Here is a 20,323-nt window from a genome sequence, read left to right as displayed (position 1 = left end):
AATACAATAGACAAATGGCACAAGTGATGGAACCCACTGTTACTGCACACCTGTCAGGACTTTCACTACCTGCTTCTCATCCATACTAAGGTAACTTCGACTCTACAAAATCAGAAAACCCAATGACCGTAAACTCTAAACAAAGACTCAAAAAATGAAAATGAACCATTAATTTTCTAGTTAAATAAACCAAGGACTTCAGAATTTGTCAAATTTGAATGCCTCTTGCAATTTATTATGTACATTTTTAAAATCATAGTGTTTGAAAGCATCTGTACCGTCAGGAAGGAGGTACAGAAGCCTGAAAGCACACACACAGCAATTCAGGAACAGCCTCTTCCCCTCTGCCAGTCGATTTCTGAATGGACATTAAACCTATGAACACTACTTCACTATTTTTTTATTTGTTTTTTTTGCACTACTTATTTTACTATCTAAAAGATATATATACACTTAATGTAATTCAGTTTTTTCCCCTCTATAGATAGATAGATACTTTATTCATCCCCATGGGGAAATTCAACATTTTTTCCAATGTCCCATACACTTGTTATAGCAAAACTAATTACATACAATACTTAACTCAGTAAAAATATGATATGCATCTAAATCACTCTCTCAAAAAGCATTAATAATAGCTTTTAAAAAGTTCTTAAGTAGTTTACTTAATACATTGAGTTCTAACCCCGGCACTTTAACATATCTTACTCCTGGCGGTTGAATTGTAAAGCCTATGTATTTCATTGTACTGCTGACATAAAGTTACCAAATTTCACAACATGCCAGCAATATTAAACCTGATTTTGATGGGCTTGGGGCCAAGACCAATTACTCTGAAAAATACAAATAAGCTGTATAGCTGATTTGTATTATCTCAGAAAATTACATTTTCCCTATCCTCATTGATAGGTGAAGATTGTTGATATGTTTCAATAATATTTTCATCAACAGCTCTTGTTTTCCAACTGTGATGGAGGCTTCTCTTCATTAAAGGGAAAGTTGTTTTGCAAATCATATACATTTCTATTGGCCAAGTTTAAATGACAACTGTAAAATGCTGATTCAACTCAGTATTTAGCCTAACCCAGACTATTTATTTGAAAGAGATTAAATCCATGCTAGACCAAAACTCTTTGGACTCACCTAGATTATCTAGTAACACTCTCTCCACAAAGGGCCTGCAGGACATCAGCTGTGAGACAAGAGCATCCAGTGCAACTGGAACAACGCAGGCAATCTGGTCATAAGATCCACTGGGCAAAATAGGTGCATATAAACTTGGAGGTAATTTACTGCAGAAAAAAATTGCTAAATTATTACAATACAAATTAGTTACCACATTTCCAATTTTGTATTTTCACCTTTCTTTCATTTAAAAGTTATTTTCTTGCATTCTCACAGCTCCAGTCCACAAACAAGTGTTGTAAAAAAGGTTTATTCCCAGATTATTTTAGTTCAATGAAACTACTACTGGAAAATGTGCAAAAGATTGCTGGAAAAATTTTTGTGTTTTCTTTCAGATGTCTAGTATCGGCAACTTAAAACAAAGAGAAGCACCAGAATGAAATACCAGAGTTCCTGGTATTATAACATTTATTATAATAACATTAATTATTATTTATACAATGCAACTGTATGCAAAGAAAGATTATGTGAAGATTCAGTTCCATTTCCTTCCTACATTCAATAAATATGCATCTGAACTGCTAACATACATCACAGTAAAAGGAAGAGAGGAAACAAAGATCTACTGCAAGGGGAAAGCATAGTTAACGGCATGACTCTAAACAGCACTGATGTAAGGGAGATTCTGGGATCCAAATCCATACTTCCCTATAAGTGGCCACACAAATAGTGGTAAAGAAGGCAAATGGCAAACTTGCCTTCATTGCTAGGGAGCTAGAGTACAAAAGTCAGGAGGTCAAGTTACAGTTGTAAAAAATTTTGGTTAGGCCACACTGGGCGTATAACATGCAGATTTGGTTACCCCGTCACAGGAATGATGTGGAGGCTTTGCAAAGGGTTCAGAAGAAGTTTACCAGAATGCTGTCTAGACAGTATAAAGAGATTAGACAAATGTGGCTTATTTTCTCCACAGCATCAGAAGCCAAGAGGAGGCCTGACAATAGTTTATAAAATTGGGAGAGGTTTAGATAGGGTACAGAACCAGAATCTTTATCCCAGAGTAGAAATATTGAAGACAAGTAGGCATACCTTTAAGGTAAGAGGGGCAAGTATCTTTTTTCAATAGAGTGGCAGATGCCTGGAATTCACAGCCAGCAGACGCAAGGGAAGCAGATGCGACAGTAGCATTCAAGATGCTTTCAGATAGGCACATGAATATGCAAGGAATGAGAGGTATGGATCATGTGCTGGCAGAAGATTTTAATTTAATTTTTGTATCATGCTTGGTACAGTCATCATTGGCTGAAGGGCTAATCCTATGTTGTAATGTTTTAAGTTGTTCTATGATCTAACTGAGTAAATAAATTAAAACAATCTATCCCATTCCATATTCAAACAAATCACTCTCAGAAGTAAGACAATTGTATTAGCGAATTAACATAAATTACAATTTATAGTTATTATAAAGTTAGATAAAATGAATTTTTCATATTTTGGTTTGCTGCTGCTCAATATGCAGTCTTACCTGTACAGCTGAAGATAAAGGTGGTGTAATAAGCGACAAGATGTTGAGAGGAAATCATTAAATTCCTAATTTTAAGAATAAATCAGAAATCAGAATAAGATTTGTGCCATTTTCATAATATAAACAAAAACATGAGCTAGAGTTGGTTTAACAGAACAGATGATATACGTTTTAGCTTAACTACTATGCAAACAACTTGTTTACATAAAGATTGATTAAAACTGTTAAATACAAATGTGATTTTTAGTTAATAGTTTTCTGAGAGAGATATTGGTAATTCTGAATATAACTGCAGAAAATACCAAACAGCACTAGTTACAGGATATCATCATAAATGACTTGTTATTAAAGGTATGTGCTGTTGTTACATAAGACTGAGCTAAACCCAATGCAACAGAAATATTATTTGTTTCTGGCAAAAGGCAGAGAATGAAGTCAGCATAATCTTCAGCAATAATGTCCTGCAGCTTTCAAATACAATGCCACCAAAGGTTTTATGAAGAGGAATGGGAGAGAATGGAGGGTGTAGAGTCCCCTCAATAAAACTTGTTGTATAAGTCAAGCCCCTAGCAACGCCACCTTCAAAAACTTGGGATGTTTCTTAAAATTTGAATACTAATTCATGTTTGAATTTTTGAAGTGACAATGGTGCAATATATTCACAAAATTCTACAGCACTTGATAATAATAGGTTATGTTACCTTTACATAGTGCACGAGTGTATTGGTAAAAAAACGGCACAGCTTCATTGTCTTTTGGAAGAGTTTACAATCGGTACTGTTGTCATTTCCCTTGAAAAAAGCAAATGCCCAGTAATACATGAACCTTAATACTTTCAGATCAAAAGTTAAGGCTATTTATTACAAACCTGCGACAGTAACTCAAATTAAAGAGTATTCCATTAGTAATTTACAAACACAACATTCTTTAACTAATTTCTTGGAATGTACAGATTTTAAGAACAAACTAGGAGTGCTGAATAAAACAATACAAAAATTTCAAAACAGCATACATTCAGGGAACATAAGATACAGAGTGAGAGAGAGCTGTACAACACAAAAACATGTCATTTGGCACAACTTGTCCAGGCCAACCTAGGTGCCTTCCCCAGTTAACTGGCCCACATTCCTCTAAACCCTTCAAATCCATGTACCTATCAGAACGTCTTTCAAATATTGTACTTGTGTCTGCTTCTGCCACTTCCTCTGGCAACTTGTTCCATGTACCCAACACTATCTGTGTGCTGAAAGTGTCTTCAGGTCCCCTTAAAGTCTATCCCCTCTAATCTGAAACTAATGCTTCTAGGTTTAGACTTCCCTAACATGCGAATAAAAGACTGTTACCATCCACCCAACCTACAAGCTTCATGATTTTATAAACTTGTACGAAGGCAATCTCAGTCGCCTTCCCAACCCAACCAGTCTCTCCTCCAATCCCAGCAACAACTTTGCAAATTGTTTCTGCACCCTCCAAATCTTAAGCACATCCTTCCAAGAGTACATACACCACAGGAATGTGCCCTTCAGTTCATGATGTTGTGCTGAACTGCAGTACTGTGTAAAAGGTAAATGTATTTAGCCTGAGTGCCTAAGACTTTTGCACAGTATTGCAGTAATTTGATGTAATGCTCTGTACTGCTGCCACAAAAAAAAAATTCATGACATATGTGAGTGAATATAAACCTGATTCTGCTATGGGTCTCTGTTGTGGACTGAGATTGGGAAGGGAGCAGGGAGAGGGGAATCATGGTTGGCAAAAGGGGAAGGGAGAGGGTAGAGAGTGGGATGCACCAGAGACATTCTATAATCAATAAACCAATTGTTTGGAATCAAATTACCTTGCTGGTGTCTCAGGGCTGGGTGTGCACCCATGCCAACCCCCACCAACCTTGGCACTCCTTCTCTGCCACCTGTCCCACAACCCTCCCGTGGCACTCTACCCTAACCACTCCCAACATCCTTTGCTCCTACCAGATTTACAAACTCGCTCTCCGCTCCAATTTGACAAATACAGTACTGTGTAAAAGTCTTAGCACCCTAGCCTTTTACATGCGCACAAACTTATTGCACAGTACGTAAATAAATGCTCAACTAAACTAAGCTGGTCTTTTTTTATCCCCCAGTCTGAGACAGGAGGCATTGCATTTAAAGTGAGATGGGGTAAATGCAAAGATGTCTGAGATATCTATTACCTCAGTCACTGCACTGCATTGAAATCACTTTTTTAAACCTCTCTTTATATTGCTCTTTACATTGTAAATACATGCTGGTATTCATGTAAGTTCTATTCCATATCCATACTTTAACTTTTCAGTTTATTCTTTATATAATTCTTTACTCTTATAATTGAATAAATGTTTTTTGTTGCATGGCACACCAGCACTCTACAGCAAATTCCTAATACATGTAAATGTAAATGCAAATACAGTTGATCCTTGATCCTCAAGAGGCTCTTAGTTAGGCATATTAATGTGCAGAGAGTGTAGGGATATGGACTTGTATAAGCAGAAGAGACACAAATGCCACATTGTCCAAAGTTAGGGAATACAATAAATCCAGATCATCTACATAGCATAGTTTCAGGCTGCTAGAAAATGGCAGTGGTAAAAGAAGTTTTAAATCAAAATATGAAAAAAATATGAAGAAAGAAGGAAGATTTCCTAGGTTGATTATAAAAGCAAACCTCCAGAAAGTATGCACACAGAAATAATATTGGCTTTGGGCAAAGCTGTCCTAAAAGCAAATAATTTTTAATTTGAGTTTATATATGTATACACACACACACTTGAACATTATTTCAGAAAACACAAAGATAGCAATTGCACTTCCACTTCCTAAATCATCTTAAAAGACTTGTCCTTTAAGGTATGTGGTGATAATAATATGCTCTGCCAAATATTAGACATATACAAGCGTTAAAAAAAATGATGGAATTAATAATTACCACTACTGTAGGCTGGTTCATTTGTTCAGCTAAATGCAAGCATGAGTTGAAGGAATAGAGAATGTCCTCACAAAGACCAGCAACAAATCCATCATGTGGCAGCTTACTCTCCAGCAATGCCCGGTGCTTCACACTTATTCTGAAACAGAATGCCAAACTATTAAAACAAAATCTGATTTTTCTCTAATTATCAACTGAATGAAAGCATTTCTGAAATTTTCACAAAAGGCTGCTATAATTTTATTTCTATAGAGCCCCCTAGTGGGATAGTTGTGCTGCCACTCAGTACATCATCCTAATGGCAGTATAACTTCCACATCTTTTTCCTGCCCAATCACTAATTGCCTAAATAACCAATAATTAAATGCACAAAAATCAATACAATCATTTCTGGAAACAGTGCTAAAATTGAATGACAAAATAATTATTTTCCTACACTAACTTTAATTTCCTGTTAGAACAGAAAATTCAGAACAGGCAAAAATATATTTATTAATATAATTTGTACTTACTTAATAAGAAACTTCCATGTATTAGCATGTAGAGCATGGTCCATCTTAGAAATGATTGAACATATTTCCAAAACACTGTGAACCACTTGAAAATGGGAGAATTTTAAAATAAGTTGCTATGGAATAAATTATGGAAAACTTGCAGAAACAACAGACATTAACTCAAAACAGAATATTCTGAACTGACCTGTCACCATAGATGCAATATCTTCAGTAGTGCTTGTTGCCAATTCCAGAACTATCCTATCCAACAATTCCATGAACTGTTTTTGAAGGGAATATGCCTCTTTAAATAAGGACTGCAATATGTCTGCAACCAAATGCAATCGACCACTGTACAAGGTCTCACTCTCCTAAGTACAGATTTTAAAAAATTATCATCAACAAAGTGAACTATCTCTGGGCAAGGAGGTAGTTTATCAACTTACTGGCATATCATTAGTACAAATTTAGTATGCTTGGTAGAAACTCAGATTTGATTATGTTCTGTATTGTTTTAGAAATCAGTTGTTTACACACCTGACAAGTTACATTGAACAGCTGTAGAAATACTCCAAAAGAACTTTGTCTCCCTTTTACTATTTCTGCAAAATAATTATGCTGGTCTCAGAAAGGAATGAAACTAAACATAATGTGGTGAGGAATGTTTCTTTGAGGAACAAGTGAATCAGACAGCCTTTTAAAGAGTAAGATCTATTTGCTTTGTACCAAAGGTGCCTAACTGCCACCTCCAGTTCGAGGAGATACAGTATGGATGATAATATCAGTGAAGTTTATATTCCATGCACAAATAGATTATAAACAAGTGCAAGCCTTGCTTTACAGCTACTACTTCAATAAAGATGGATGAGATTTGCCACTATTTTCTAATATTATTTAGATCTTCAGCATCTGCATTACTAGACTTTCTGTAAAACAAAATCCCCTCTCTCTAACCCCCCTTTTAAAAAAGGAAAACGAAAAGAAACGCAACAGGGATGTTACTGCTGTCAGTACAAGAACCCCAAAGATTGCCCTCTTAAATAAGGAATAGGACATGACTGTAAGTGAAACTTTTAAACAGGAAAGTTTTTTTTAAATCTGCCTCACCTTGCAGTGACAAAAGATATTCTTGAGGACATGAAAAACAGCCAAGGATAGTGAATGGATGTTTTCCAAAGCTAAAGCTTCCTCAAATTTGCACATATGTTGCACAAAGTTCATCAGAATCTCCAGAATCTGGATCTGGGACTGTATAAAAAGTAACAAAAATCATATAAACAAGTTTGCAGAAGATAATGGACATATGCTGATCAATCACATAACTTCTAAAGAAATGAGTGTGGCCACAAAATGTGGTTTCAAATAACAGTCAGAGAATATCCAGAGCAGGCAGATCATAATGTTAGAGTGCAACCCTGATTTGATGCCAGTATTGCTAAACTGATGCTCACCACTGTAGCAGATGTCCTATATTGCAATTATACAACTCAATACATCTTCAATAGCAGGAAGGAAGCCTCAGCCACTCCCTTCTCCTTGCTGCCCAAACTATTTGTGGGATCATTAATTGAGATATGCTCAAGTACATTAAAAGCTAACCTGCGCACTGAGCCAAAGCACTTGTAATCTTTTTCTTCAACATCATTGCCAATATAGTCTCTAACATGCTATCGATTTAAGTGAGAATGAAACACCTAGCACTGATCAAAAAAAGTATGCAATCGGTAAATATTAAGCAATTCTTCTTGACCTGGATAACCCTGGCATGGCCTGAATGTCTTGTCAGAACATACACACAACACATCATCAAATCTTGTCAGGCATGTGGTTGGATAACCAGATTGATCAATGAGTCTATTCAGGTATGTTACCAATTGACTATTACTGACTGTTATTATAATTGTACACATATTTTGTCATTTTGTTCTGAAAACAAAAAGTTCTTGTAAAACCTACAGAGAATGATACACCAGGCATTGAAGAACTTGTTCTGAACTGGTTGCATCACCATCCGGTACAGCGGGACAACTGCACAGGATCGTTGAAAGCTGCAGAATGTTGTGAACTCTGCCAGCTCCATCATGGGCACTAGTCTCCTAGCATCCAGGACACCTTCTAAAGGTGCCATCCATCATTAAGGACCTGCATCACCCAGGGCATGCCTGCTTTTCATTGCTACCATCAAGCAGGAGGTACAGAGCCTTAAGACACACACTCAACCTTTCAGGAGCAGCTTCTTCTCCTCCGCCATCACATTTTTGAATGGACAAGTATCCACGAACAATACCTTAGTATTTTCCCCCTCTCTTTTTGCAATACGTATTCAAGTTAACTTTTTTTTAATATCTACTTCTTATTGTAATTTATAGTTCTTTTATTATGTATTGCACTGTAGTGCTGCTGCAAAACAACAAAATCCACGACATATGCCAGTGATGTTATCTGAATCTGATCATTCAGAAGGAATTGAAAATAAAACAAAGGCCTTGAGTTGAACACAATCAGATAACGGTTGATGTGTTGTGACAAAGCCACTTACAATCCGAGTATTAAATTAAACTATTATAAGAGGATTAATAATAAAATAAGAACAGTTTAGACTTGAAAGATCCTACCTGTATAGTGTTCCGCAGTGCTGTCTGCAGGCCCGTGTTCTGACTGGACAACTGCCTTATGTGCTGCAATAACTCATTTGCAAGTTCATCAAACAATGTCATTACCTAGCACAAAGTAAACCACTCTGAGCTTTCAACTGGGAAATTATTTATGGTTAGTTAAAGCAAAGGAGTCATTAAAACATCAAAAACCATGAAAGGATGACACTAGCACCCTGCTGATTCATTTCAACACTTGGTCCTCCAGGCCAAACACTCACAGATGCGTACACTGCAAGTAATGTCTGGTCCGCTGAGTGTTACAAGCACCCTTTGTTTAGCAGCTTTCTGTTATATTCTATATTTTGCTTTCATGTTGGTTGTCATGGTAGCGTAGCAGTTAGCACGACACTATTACAACTCAGGGTGTTTTGGAGTTCAGAGTTCAATTCTGGTGTCATTCTGAAAGGAGTCTCTATATGTCCTCACTGTGGAATGCAAGGGCTTTCCCCAGGTCCTCCAGGTTCCTCCCACTGTCCAAAGGTATACCAGGGAGGTTAATTGGTCTTTGCGAGTTGTCCCAGGATTAAGTTAGTGTTAATCGGGTTTGACGGGGCTTGCTGGGGTGGTGTGACTCAAAGGGGCAGAAGGGCCTACTCTGTACTGTATCGCCACATAAATAAATAAACAAAGAAACAAATATCTACATCGGCTTGCACTATAAGTACCAAAATCTGGTGTGAACCCCTACCCTCCACATTAGCACACTAGGAAACCAGGAGATAAAAAACTTGCACAAACTGTCTGCCTCCCTATTGCTGTATGGTACACCACCAGGAGTCTGCTGCAAATCCCTGCCCTCCCTTAGCATTCAATAAGCAATGAATTGCACATGGCTCGGTGTGGATACTGCTTGTAAAGGATCGTGTTTGTGGGCTGGCACAAGCGGTGAAGCTTCTCAGCACCAATTTGCACGTCTCAGGCTGGTCAGGTCAACCATCCACCTGGAAAACTAACAGAATACACGGGGAAGAGGCAAGTTTCCAAAGTTGTAGTATTTAATTGGACAAAAAATACAGGGAAAGTTGAAAATTTACATACCTTGGGCAATAAGTGAGAGGAAAAGGTCTGTTCTATCTCAGAAAGTGTGATGTGGGGCAAGAACTTCTCTGTGAGAATCTTCAATGTTCCTTTAAAGAATTATAAAATCACTTAAAACCACAGATTTTTAGATTACAAGTCTGTTTTACTTCTTATAAAAAGTTATCTACTTGTCAAGATTGTTTAATGGCATTTTCTGTATTCTGTAAAGGAGAACGAAATACTTGTTACTCTGGATCTGTCTGCTGCAGCACAAAAAACACAAATGTACTAACAATTAAAAAACACAATAAATATAATACATAAGACTTCTTATACAAATAGATTGATTGTATGTCCATAAAGCGATACTGGGCTGTGCATAAGTGACCGACTGGAAATAATAAAGTAGTGGTGGGGATGTTGATCAGCCTTACTGCTTGGGGAAAGCAACTGCTTTTGAGTCCAGTGGTCCTGGCGTGGATGAGACGTAGCGTCCTCCCTGATGGGAGTGGGACAAACAGTCCATGAACAGGTTGGGTGTGATCCTTCATGTTACTGGCTCTTTTCTATATATACGTAGGTCCTTGATGGAGGGTAGCTGGTGCCAGTGGTGCATTGGGCAATTTTGACTACCCGTTGTAGAACCTTCCTGTCTGCCACAGTGCAGTTTCCACACCTTGCAGTGATGTCAGGATGTCAGGAGCATGTCAGGATGCTCTCTACTGTGCATCTGTAGAATGCCGTGAGTATGGATGTGCAAAGTCCAGCTCTCTTCAGCTTCCTCAGAAAGCAGAGGTGTTGGTGACCTTTCTTGACTGTGTAGGATGTGTCTGGGACCATGAGAATTTGTGTGTGATGTGCACTCCAATATGCACATGTGCACTATGTATTTCCAATATCTATTTGCAACAGCACATCTCTTCAACCAAATTAAAGGATACTAAATATAACATGAAGAATTTAAACAGGAATAGGTCAGAACACTTAATTTAATGCTAAAATTGTGTAACAAAAATAATAGTGGAATGACAGGATTAAGAGACAAAGGATAATGAGGAGGAAGAAAACTGGAATTAAGGAAGAGATCCACCAATATGTCAAAGTAATTCCCAATTGTTTTTAATTTGAAGGAATGAGACTCAACAATAGCAAAAGTAAAACTTCAACTGTCAGGAGTTGTTTAGTACTTTTTTTTCACAGCATTAAAAAATCACTTCCACTTGAATAAACAAGTCCCTATTATTTCCAATTTATCTTGTAGGTGTGTACCAAATATTCCCACTTACACATTTATTTTAAATGTCAGATCTGCTGATAAGATACTGATGTTGAAAAAAAACTTTAAGGAGCAAGACAGCTTAAGACAATTTTCTGATGTTAATACTATATATATGCTTGGTATTAAGTATGGAGTTGTTACAAAAGGTAGTGGATTTGGCACAGCCCATCACGGGTAACATCCTTCTAATCACTGAGCACATCTACATGAGATGCTGTCATAAGAAAGCACCACACAGTCCACGCTCTTTTCTCACTGCTGCCATCAGGTAGAAGGTACAAGGGCCTCAGGACTTGAGCACCAGGTTCAAGAACAGTTACTACCCCTCAACCATCAGGCTCTTGAACAAAGGGATTAATTACACTCAGTTGCCCATCTATTGAGATCTTCCCAAAACCACTGTTCACACTTTATTATCTCATGTTCTCATTATTTATTACCATTTTTTTATATTTGCAGTTTGTTGCCTTCTGCACTCTAGTTGATCTTTCATTGATCCTGTTATAGTTACTATTCTATAGATTTGCTGACCATGCCCACAGGAAAATGAACCTCAGAGTTGTATGTGACATGTATGCACTCTGATAATAACACTTACTTTAAACTCTGGACTACAAGATACCTGGGCATCCCAGATAAAACCTAATTTTTTTTTTTAAAAATTCCACACATTAACATTAACATATAATTTACTATAACAAATGAAAACTGTCTTTGTGTAACTTTGAATGCATTTGACTTTTGTCAAATCAAATAAGCAAAACAAGGAAATCAAGTTTTCATGAGCACATCATTCTTCTAAAAAGTTCTCACAGGATCAGCACATTTGCAAAATGTGCATCAGATTCTAGATTGATGGCAAACCATTTTGTCAGAGTGCCCAAATTGGCAATAATCTTCTAAATATTTCTTTACATGCCATAGTTTTGATCAGAGATGATCATTGATTACTGAATTTGTAACAATAGCTATGGATTTTTTATTACGGAAAATAATGGATCCTTTTACTTATTTTCATGTATTTATTGTTTTATTGTCAATAAAAGTATAACAGAGACAGATTGAAATAAATAAAGCATTTTTGAAAATCTGTTCAAAAATTACTATAAATCTTTTAAGCTAACAACTGAAAAATAATCTCATTTCTAAATAATAAGTATTTTTGTGAAATTATAAGCTTTGCTGCATATTCATAAAGGAAAATAAACACACTTTACTCTCAGTGAGACTTTTGTTGCTGCATTAACAACAAGAATTTTATATCCAGCTTGGTTTGCACTGTTTTGAGAATTATGCATGTAGTAAACATCTCACCATTCTCAGGTTGCAAAAAAAAAAATCATTCACCGCTTCATTTGCCGGTAAAGATGATAATGATGTATCTTTTTATTATTGGTGGAGTTTAAAGAGTCAAGGATAGCATTGCATGCTACGTGCCAGCAAGACTTTTTGTGCATGCCATCTTGGGCATGCAATCCCTGTTCTAGATAATTCTGCTGCTGGTTCATTCACTGATGGAAGTAAGTACCCTACTTACTTTCAAGTCGCCAAATCTCCCAGGCAACCAACTCTACCTTATCCACCAATTCCACTAACAGAGTACCAATGCATATAGAATGCATTCATACACCATGTGTGTGATTAAACTTTCATTCATAGTAAAGGCAAATTTGAAACAATATGAAGAAAATTAATACAGACTCTTGGGCTAGAGAGAAAATCAAAGTAGTTAGAGGCGTATAATACACAAATAGAAAATAATAGTCAACTATTAATATGGTTCCTTCATATAACTAGAGTGCTTTATTGAAGAAACAAAGATTGTTAGTGTTACTTACGCAATTGTTTGCTGCCACTCTCACTGCATTGGTATATGGAGTAAGTAATGTTAAGGAGAATATTACTATTGAAATTATTGAAAGCTGAGAACTTACAACAAACTACATCACTTAAAGACCATAATAATGTTCAGTGAGATGTGGATTATCTGTATTCAGCAGAATAATCATATAAATGGTCTCTAATACATTGTAACCAGCCTACATAAAAAGAGGCATTTGTCTAAACAACTTGAAATTAAACAGATCTCAACTCCAGTGCAATCAAGATGGAATTAAAATGTTCAGAGGATTATTCTAAACAGTAAAATCTTAAAAATTATTTTTTGCTTTGTTCAAAGTGAAAATGTACAGAAATTAGATAGCTGAGGCACTCCCAAACCAAGAATACCTGGGCACAAAACATAGTTGTAAAAGATCGGCTCAATATAAACCTTGCAACTGGACTTGCAGACTTTCACCCTGACCAGGTCCAGCCAGATCCCCAAACCCATTCTCAAAGCAATTTCCTCCTCCCTAGCCATTAGGCATCAAAGTCACTAAACACACATCATCTTCATTATAAAGACTATCACTTTCTACCTCCAAAACATCATTTGTTCTCACTCCTCCCTCAGATCTGCTGCTGAAAAACATCAGACCCTTTTCTACTTACCCACTCCTTGCCAGCTTGTAGGCCTTAAAGGGACTGGAAGCATTAGCTCAGCAGACGACCCTGCCCATTGATACACCATTCTATTCTTACAGACCTACCTCAGCTTCCATCCCACAAAACAACAAACTATCAATTTTCATTCTCTTGCTAAAAAGTTCATCACAGATACTGTTACTGTGCAAATTTATGCTATGAGATTCTTCAAGCAAGCTAGATTTCTAGTTGTGATTTTGATAAAATAATCCTTAAATATGTTAATTCATTATCCAATATAATTGAACACATGTTGTCAGATAAAACTGCTTTGCTATACTGTACTGGTTTTGCTAATATGTTTGCAATAGAGTTGCAGAGCACTAACGTACAGAAATAGGCCCTTCGGCCCATCTAGTCCATGCTAAACTGAATTTCTAACTAAACCCATTGACCTGCACCTGAAGCATAGCCCTCCACACCCCTCCCATCCATGTACAATTCCAAACTTCTCTGACATGCTGCAACAGAACCCACATCCACCTCTTCTGTTGGCAGCTCGTTCCAGACTTGCACCACTCTCTTTTTCCCTCTCAGGCTCCCCTTATGTATTTTACCTTAACCTATGACCTCTAGTTCTGGTCTCACCTAACCTCAGTCGAAAAAACCTGCTTGCATTTATTCTATCTATACCTCATAATTTTGTATACCTTCTGTAAAACTCCCCCTCATTCTCCTGTGCTGCAGGGAATAAAGTCCTAACCTATTCAATCTTTCCTGTACTCAGATCAACTAGTCTCAGCAACATCCTTGAAAATTTTCTCTGTACTCTTTCAATCTTCTTGATATCTTTCCTAAAGGTAGGTGACTGGAACTGCATACAGTACTCCATATCTGGCCTCCATCGAAGTTTCATACAACTTCAACATAATATCCCAACTCCTAGACTCAATACTTTGATTTATGAAAGTCAATGTACCAAGAGCTTTATTTACAACCATATAAGACATATGAGCAAATTAGGCCATTCAGCCCATCGAGTCAGCTCTGCCATTTCATCATTGCTAATCCCAGATCCCATTCAACACCATACAGCTGCCCTCTCACCAGATCCCTTGATGCTCCAACTAATAAGGAATGTATCAACTTCTGCTTTAAGTATACCCACAAACTTGGCCTCCACCACAGGCTGTGGCAGAGCATTCCACAGATTCACCACTCTTTGGCTAAAAAAAAATTCCTCATTATTTCTAAAAGGTCACCCCCTGAGTTTTGAGGCTATGCCCACTAGTTCCAGATACCCCCACCAGAGGGAACATGCTCTCCACATCCACCTTATCTAGTCCTGTCAACATTTGGTAGGTTTCAATAAGATCTCCACGCATTCTTCTAAATTCCTGTAAGTACAGGCCCAAAGCTACCAAACGCTCCTCATATGTTAATCCCTTCATTGCTGGAATCATCCTCATAAACCTCCTCTGGACTCTCTCCAATGACAATACATCCTTTCTGAGATAAGGGGCTCAAAACTGTTGGCAACACTCCAAGTGCAGCCTGACTAGTGTCTTATACTGCTTCAGCATTATCCCTTGTTTTTATATTCTATTCCCCTTGATAAATACCAACATCGCACTTGCCTTCTTTACCACAGACCCAACCTGTGAATTTAGCTTCTGGGGGGTTTGCATGAGGACTCCCAAGTCCCTCTGCACCTCTGATGTTTGAATTTTCTTCCCATTTAGATAAGGATCTGCACTACTGTTCCTTGTACGAAATGCATTATTACCTGTAACACCACTTTCAATGAGTTATGGATCTGTATTCTCAGATCCCTCTGATCTGTTGTTCTCCCCAGTACCCTACTGTTCACTGTGTAAGTCTTATCAGGCTTTGTCCTCTCAAAGTGCAACACCTCACATTTGGCTGCATTAACTTAATTCCGTTTACCATTTTTCCCACTGGTCCAGATCCCACTGCAAACTTTGACACCCTTCCTCACTATCCACTACACCCTCAATCTTGGTGTCATCCGCAAATTTGTTGGTCCAGTTTACATTATCATCCAAATCATTAATATAAATGGCAAACAACAATGTACTGATCCCTGTCACACCACTAGTCACAGGCCTCCAGTCAGAGAGGCAACCAACTTGTATCTCTTCCCCCGTTAAGCTAATGTTGATTCCAATTATCTACCTCAACCTGATTGCCATGTGACTAAACTTCTAGACCAATCTCCCATGCGGGACTTTGTCAAAGGCTTTGCTATTGTCCATTTAGATAACATCCACTGTTTTTCTTTCATCAATTTCCCTGATAATGGTTAGACACAGCCGATCACGAACAAAGCTATGCTTGACTTTATCAGCTTTATAATACCAAGAGAAATCATTAAGGATATGATAAGTTCAGGCAGAATTGTTTCCAGCTTTTTCATACACATCTCCTCGTTCCACTGGAAAACTTCTTCTATTAAAGATTTCTGGGACATTCTTACAAAGTCTTCACTTTGAAAATTCTCCAGTTTACTTTTAAAAGGTACAATAAGTATATGGTCTTCTCAGCGAAAGCTCAGAAATCAAACCTGTAGGCGACTGACATTTCAACGAGAGAGTGATGCACAGGGACTGTTCCTGGAGTCAAAAGCATCGGTCAATTACACACAAACTTCCTCCAATGCGGGAATGGATCACCCTGCATTCAAGTTCGACATGGTCTCTCCTGTTTTTGTTTTAGCTGTTCGTTCAGATAATCCTTTACATTTTGTACATGTAACTGCAGGATGCCTGATCCATTCTTTCAACCCAACAACTCCCTGTACTCGCGTTTCCCTCCACAGCAGTCAAATATTTCTATCCCAGCAGCCTTTGGGAGCCGACATTAGGAGCCAACGAAACCTACTGCGCATGTTCACACCTGACACCCATCTTCAGCAGTGCGCATGTGCAGAAATATCCCAAGAAATACTTCCGGGGCTGTTTCTATCCACGGTCGATGCTGGAGCTCGGCGGGTCAGGTGACATTTGTGCAGCGGAATCAGTAGTCTCCGTGACTGGTGTATTTCATGTTAAAGGAAATGACAGGAACTAAGCCGGAGGTAAAGAGAGACAGGACAGTTAGGATAAACACAATATATTTTGCAGATGCTGGAGGAGCTCAGCGAGTCAGGCTGCGTCTATGAAGAGGAATAACCAGTCAACGTTTCGGGCCGAGACCCTTCATCAGAGCGGAGATGAGGAACTTCTTTAGCCAGAGAGTCGTGAATCTGTAAAATTCGTTGGCACAAGCACTGTGGAGGCCAAGTCATTGGGTATATTTAACGCAGAGGCTAATAGATTCTTAATTAGTCAGGGCATGAAGGTGAGAAGGCAGGAGATTGGGGCTGAGAGGGAAAATGGATCAGCCGTATTGAAATGGTGGAGCAGACTCGATGGACCAAATGGTCTAATTCTGCTCCTATGGTATAAGCCAGAATAAGAAGTTTATGAAGGCCAATGTGCCAAAAGCTTTCTTTATGACCCAGTCTACGTGTGATGCCATTTTCAATGAATTATGGATCTTTATTCCCAGATCACTTTGTTCTACCACACTCTCAGTACCCTACATTCACTGTGTAATAACAAATTTGTTGATCCAGTTAACCACATTGCTATCCAGATCATTGATTTTTTTATTAAACAAAATATACTTTATTCAAAAATAAAATTATATACAATAACCATTCAAAGACTTTCAATTCTTTACAGTTGGTACCATTACTCTCTTTACATTTTCAAAGTTCAAAAGTTTTGCCACCCACGTGGCACTTTGTTCTTTCATATTTACATTCAGGGGGTATACCCCCAACCCTCCACCCCTGAACTCCCATAGGAGAAGGACCCTAGACTGTGGTCCTTCCCCACCGGGCCCTTGCAGTGGCTGCACCTAGTTTGAGTGCGTCCCTCAGCATGTACTCCTGCAGCCGAGAATGTGCCAGTCGGCAGCATTTCCCCACGGACATCTCCATGTGCTGGTAGACCATCAAGTTTCGGGCCGACCAAAGAGTGTCTTTGACCGAGTTGATGATCTGCCAGCAGTTCCGGATGTTGGTCTCGGTGTGCGTCCCTGGGAACAGCCCGTAGATCAGAGAGTCCTCTGTTACGCAGCTGCTGGGGATGAACCTCAACACTGCCCCTTCCATCCTCCTCCACACCTTCTCCGTGAACCCACAGTGTGCAAAGAGGTGGGTCACCGACTCCTCACTGCAGTCCTCCCGTGGGCAGAGGGGTGTGGGGATGACGTTTCAGGCATACAGGAGGGATCGGACTGGGAGGGCCCCTCTCACCGCCAGCCAGGCGAGGTCTTGGTGCCTGTTGGTGAGGTCTGGCGATGAGGCATTTTGCCAGATGAACTGGACGGTCTGCTCAGGGAACCACCCCACTGTGTCCATCACGTCCTTCTCCTGCAGTGCCTGCAGGACCTTATGTGCTGACCACTGCCTAATGGCCCTGTGGTCAAAGACGTTGAGGGGTGTTGCGCGGGAAAGGGGCCAGACCCATCCTTTGTAGCCAGGGCACAAAGGGGACGTTTTTGCCCCCGTTGTCCAGAGACTTGTGCGTGGTTGTCCATCTGACCCGCTCCATCTTGGATCCCCAGACGAATCTGAAGACGGCTCGGGTGATTTCCGAGCTGAAGGAGCAGGGGACTGGCCACACCTGCGCCAAGTACAGCAGCCCTGAGAGCACCTCACACCTGATGACCAGGTTCTTGCCGCTATCAATAGGGAGCACCCTCCCCACAGCCCCGGTTTCTGTTTCACCTTGGCAGTCCGCTTCCGCCAGTTCCTGTTGCCCGCCTCGGCCCCTCCGAACCAGATCCCCAACACCTTCACGTGATCAGACCTGATGGTGAAGGGGACGCTGGATCGGTCGGGCCAGTTGCCGAAGAGCATGGCTTCGCTCTTCGTGCGGTTGACCCTGGCCCCCGACGCCTGCTCGAACTGTTTGCAGATGCCGATCAGCCTGCGAACTGACCTCAGATCAGAGCAGAAGAGGGTGACATCGTCCATGTACAGGGAGGTTTTAACTTGGGTCCCTCCACTGCCTGGCAGCGTCACCCCTCTTATGCCCTCATCCCTCCTGATAGCTTCGGCAAAGGGTTCTATGCAGCACACGAACAAGGCAGGGGAGAGAGCGCAGCCCTGCCTGACTCCAGACCTGATGGGGAAGCTGTCTGTTTCCCACCCGTTGACCTGGACTGCTCTACAGATGTCCGTGTAGAGCAGTTTGATCCAATTCTGGATTCCCTCCCCAAATCCCATTTTGGAGAGTACATCTGCCATGTACGTGTGCGATATCCTGTCGAAGGCTTTCTCCTGGTCCCAGCTGACCAGGCAGGCGTCCACCCCCCTGTCCTGCACGTAGGCGATGGTGTCCCTCAGCAGCGCGAGGCTGTCTGAGATCTTCCTGCCCGGTACAGCACAGGTTTGGTCCGGGTGGATCACCTGCTCCAGTGCAGACTTGACCCTGTTGGCGATAGCCTTGGACAGGATCTTGTAGTCCACATTCAAGTGTGAGAGGGGCCTCCAATTTCTAATGTCTTCCCTCTCCCCCTTCTGCTTGTAGATGAGGGTGATGATGCCTTTCCTCATGGAATCTGACATGCTGCCTGCCTGTAGCGTAGCGTTGTACACTTCCAGCAGGTCGGGGCCCATCCGGTTCCACAGAGCCGAATACAACTCGACCGGTAAGCCGTCGCTTCTGGGAGTCTTACCGGACGGAGCCAGTCAGCTCGTCCAGGGTCAGTGGCCGATCCAGACTCTCCCGCTTGTCGTTGTAAGACCTGCGGGATAGACGACAGGAAGTTGCGGGAGGCTGTGGAGTCTGTGGCCTTTTCTCCATACAGACCGGCATAGAAGGACCTGCAGATCCTCAGTACGTCTGTCTGCGAGGACGCGACTGAGCCGTCCTCTTCCTTAAGGTTGTGGATCACAGAGCTCCCCCTGTGCACCTTTTGGGAGAAGAATCGTGAGCACGTCTCGTCCTGCTCCACGGTTTGGACCCTCGATCGGAAGATGATCTTGGAGGATTCGGCGGCAAAGTGCTGGGCCTGCCGGCTCTTCACCTCCCGCAGTTCCTCCCTGACATCCCCCCTCCCCCCCCCCCGCAGTTCCTCCCTGACATCCACCCTCCCACCCCCGCAGTTCCTCCCTGACATCCCCCCTCCCCCCCCCCCGCAGTTCCTCCCTGACATCCACCCTCCCACCCCCGCAGTTCCTCCCTGACATCCACCCTCCCACCCCCGCAGTTCCTCCCTGACATCCACCTCCCCCACCCCCCGCAGTTCCTCCCTGACATCCCCCCTCCCCCCCCCCCGCAGTTCCTCCCTGACATCCACCCTCCCACCCCCGCAGTTCCTCCCTGACATCCCCCCTCCCACCCCCGCAGTTCCTCCCTGACATCCCCCCTCCCACCCCCGCAGTTCCTCCCTGACATCCACCCTCCCACCCCCGCAGTTCCTCCCTGACATCCACCCTCCCACCCCCGCAGTTCCTCCCTGACATCCACCTCCCCCACCCCCCGCAGTTCCTCCCTGACATCCCCCCCCCCCGCAGTTCCTCCCTGACATCCACCTCCCCCACCCCCGCAGTTCCTCCCTGACATCCCCCCCCCCGCAGTTCCTCCCTGACATCCACCCTCCCCCGCAGTTCCTCCCCGACATCCACCCCCCCGCAGTTCCTCCCTGACATCCACCCTCCCCCGCAGTTCCTCCCCGACATCCACCCCCCCCGCAGTTCCTCCCTGACATCCACCTCCCCCACCCCCCGCAGTTCCTC

General features: G+C 41.2%; 1 protein-coding gene across 3 annotated transcripts in view; it reads right to left on the bottom strand.

Moving 5' to 3' along the window:
- The window catches only part of firrm (fignl1 interacting regulator of recombination and mitosis), a 44,455-nt gene extending 28,060 nt beyond the window's left edge, over positions 1–16,395 (bottom strand). For 2 of the 3 annotated variants that reach the window (XM_073063224.1, XM_073063226.1), the window contains exons 1-11: positions 15,912–16,395; positions 12,882–12,922; positions 9,783–9,871; positions 8,703–8,807; positions 7,195–7,335; positions 6,293–6,458; positions 6,106–6,190; positions 5,594–5,732; positions 3,352–3,441; positions 2,651–2,715; positions 1,144–1,292 (exon numbers count right to left, since the gene is read on the bottom strand). In XM_073063224.1, the coding sequence (XP_072919325.1) occupies positions 1,144–1,292; positions 2,651–2,715; positions 3,352–3,441; positions 5,594–5,732; positions 6,106–6,190; positions 6,293–6,458; positions 7,195–7,335; positions 8,703–8,807; positions 9,783–9,871; positions 12,882–12,922; positions 15,912–16,000 (1,159 nt within the window). In that variant the 5' untranslated portion in view covers positions 16,001–16,395. The remainder of the gene's footprint in view (positions 1–1,143; positions 1,293–2,650; positions 2,716–3,351; positions 3,442–5,593; positions 5,733–6,105; positions 6,191–6,292; positions 6,459–7,194; positions 7,336–8,702; positions 8,808–9,782; positions 9,872–12,881; positions 12,923–15,911) is intronic. The other variant, XM_073063225.1, reaches the window with a different exon arrangement.
- Between the last annotated feature and the right edge of the window lie 3,928 nt (positions 16,396–20,323).

Source organism: Hemitrygon akajei, chromosome 12 (assembly GCF_048418815.1).
Source record: "Hemitrygon akajei chromosome 12, sHemAka1.3, whole genome shotgun sequence".
Lineage (NCBI taxonomy): Eukaryota > Metazoa > Chordata > Chondrichthyes > Myliobatiformes > Dasyatidae > Hemitrygon > Hemitrygon akajei.
Note: the sequence above shows the minus strand (reverse complement) of the source record. Positions and strands in the feature narration are given on the sequence as shown.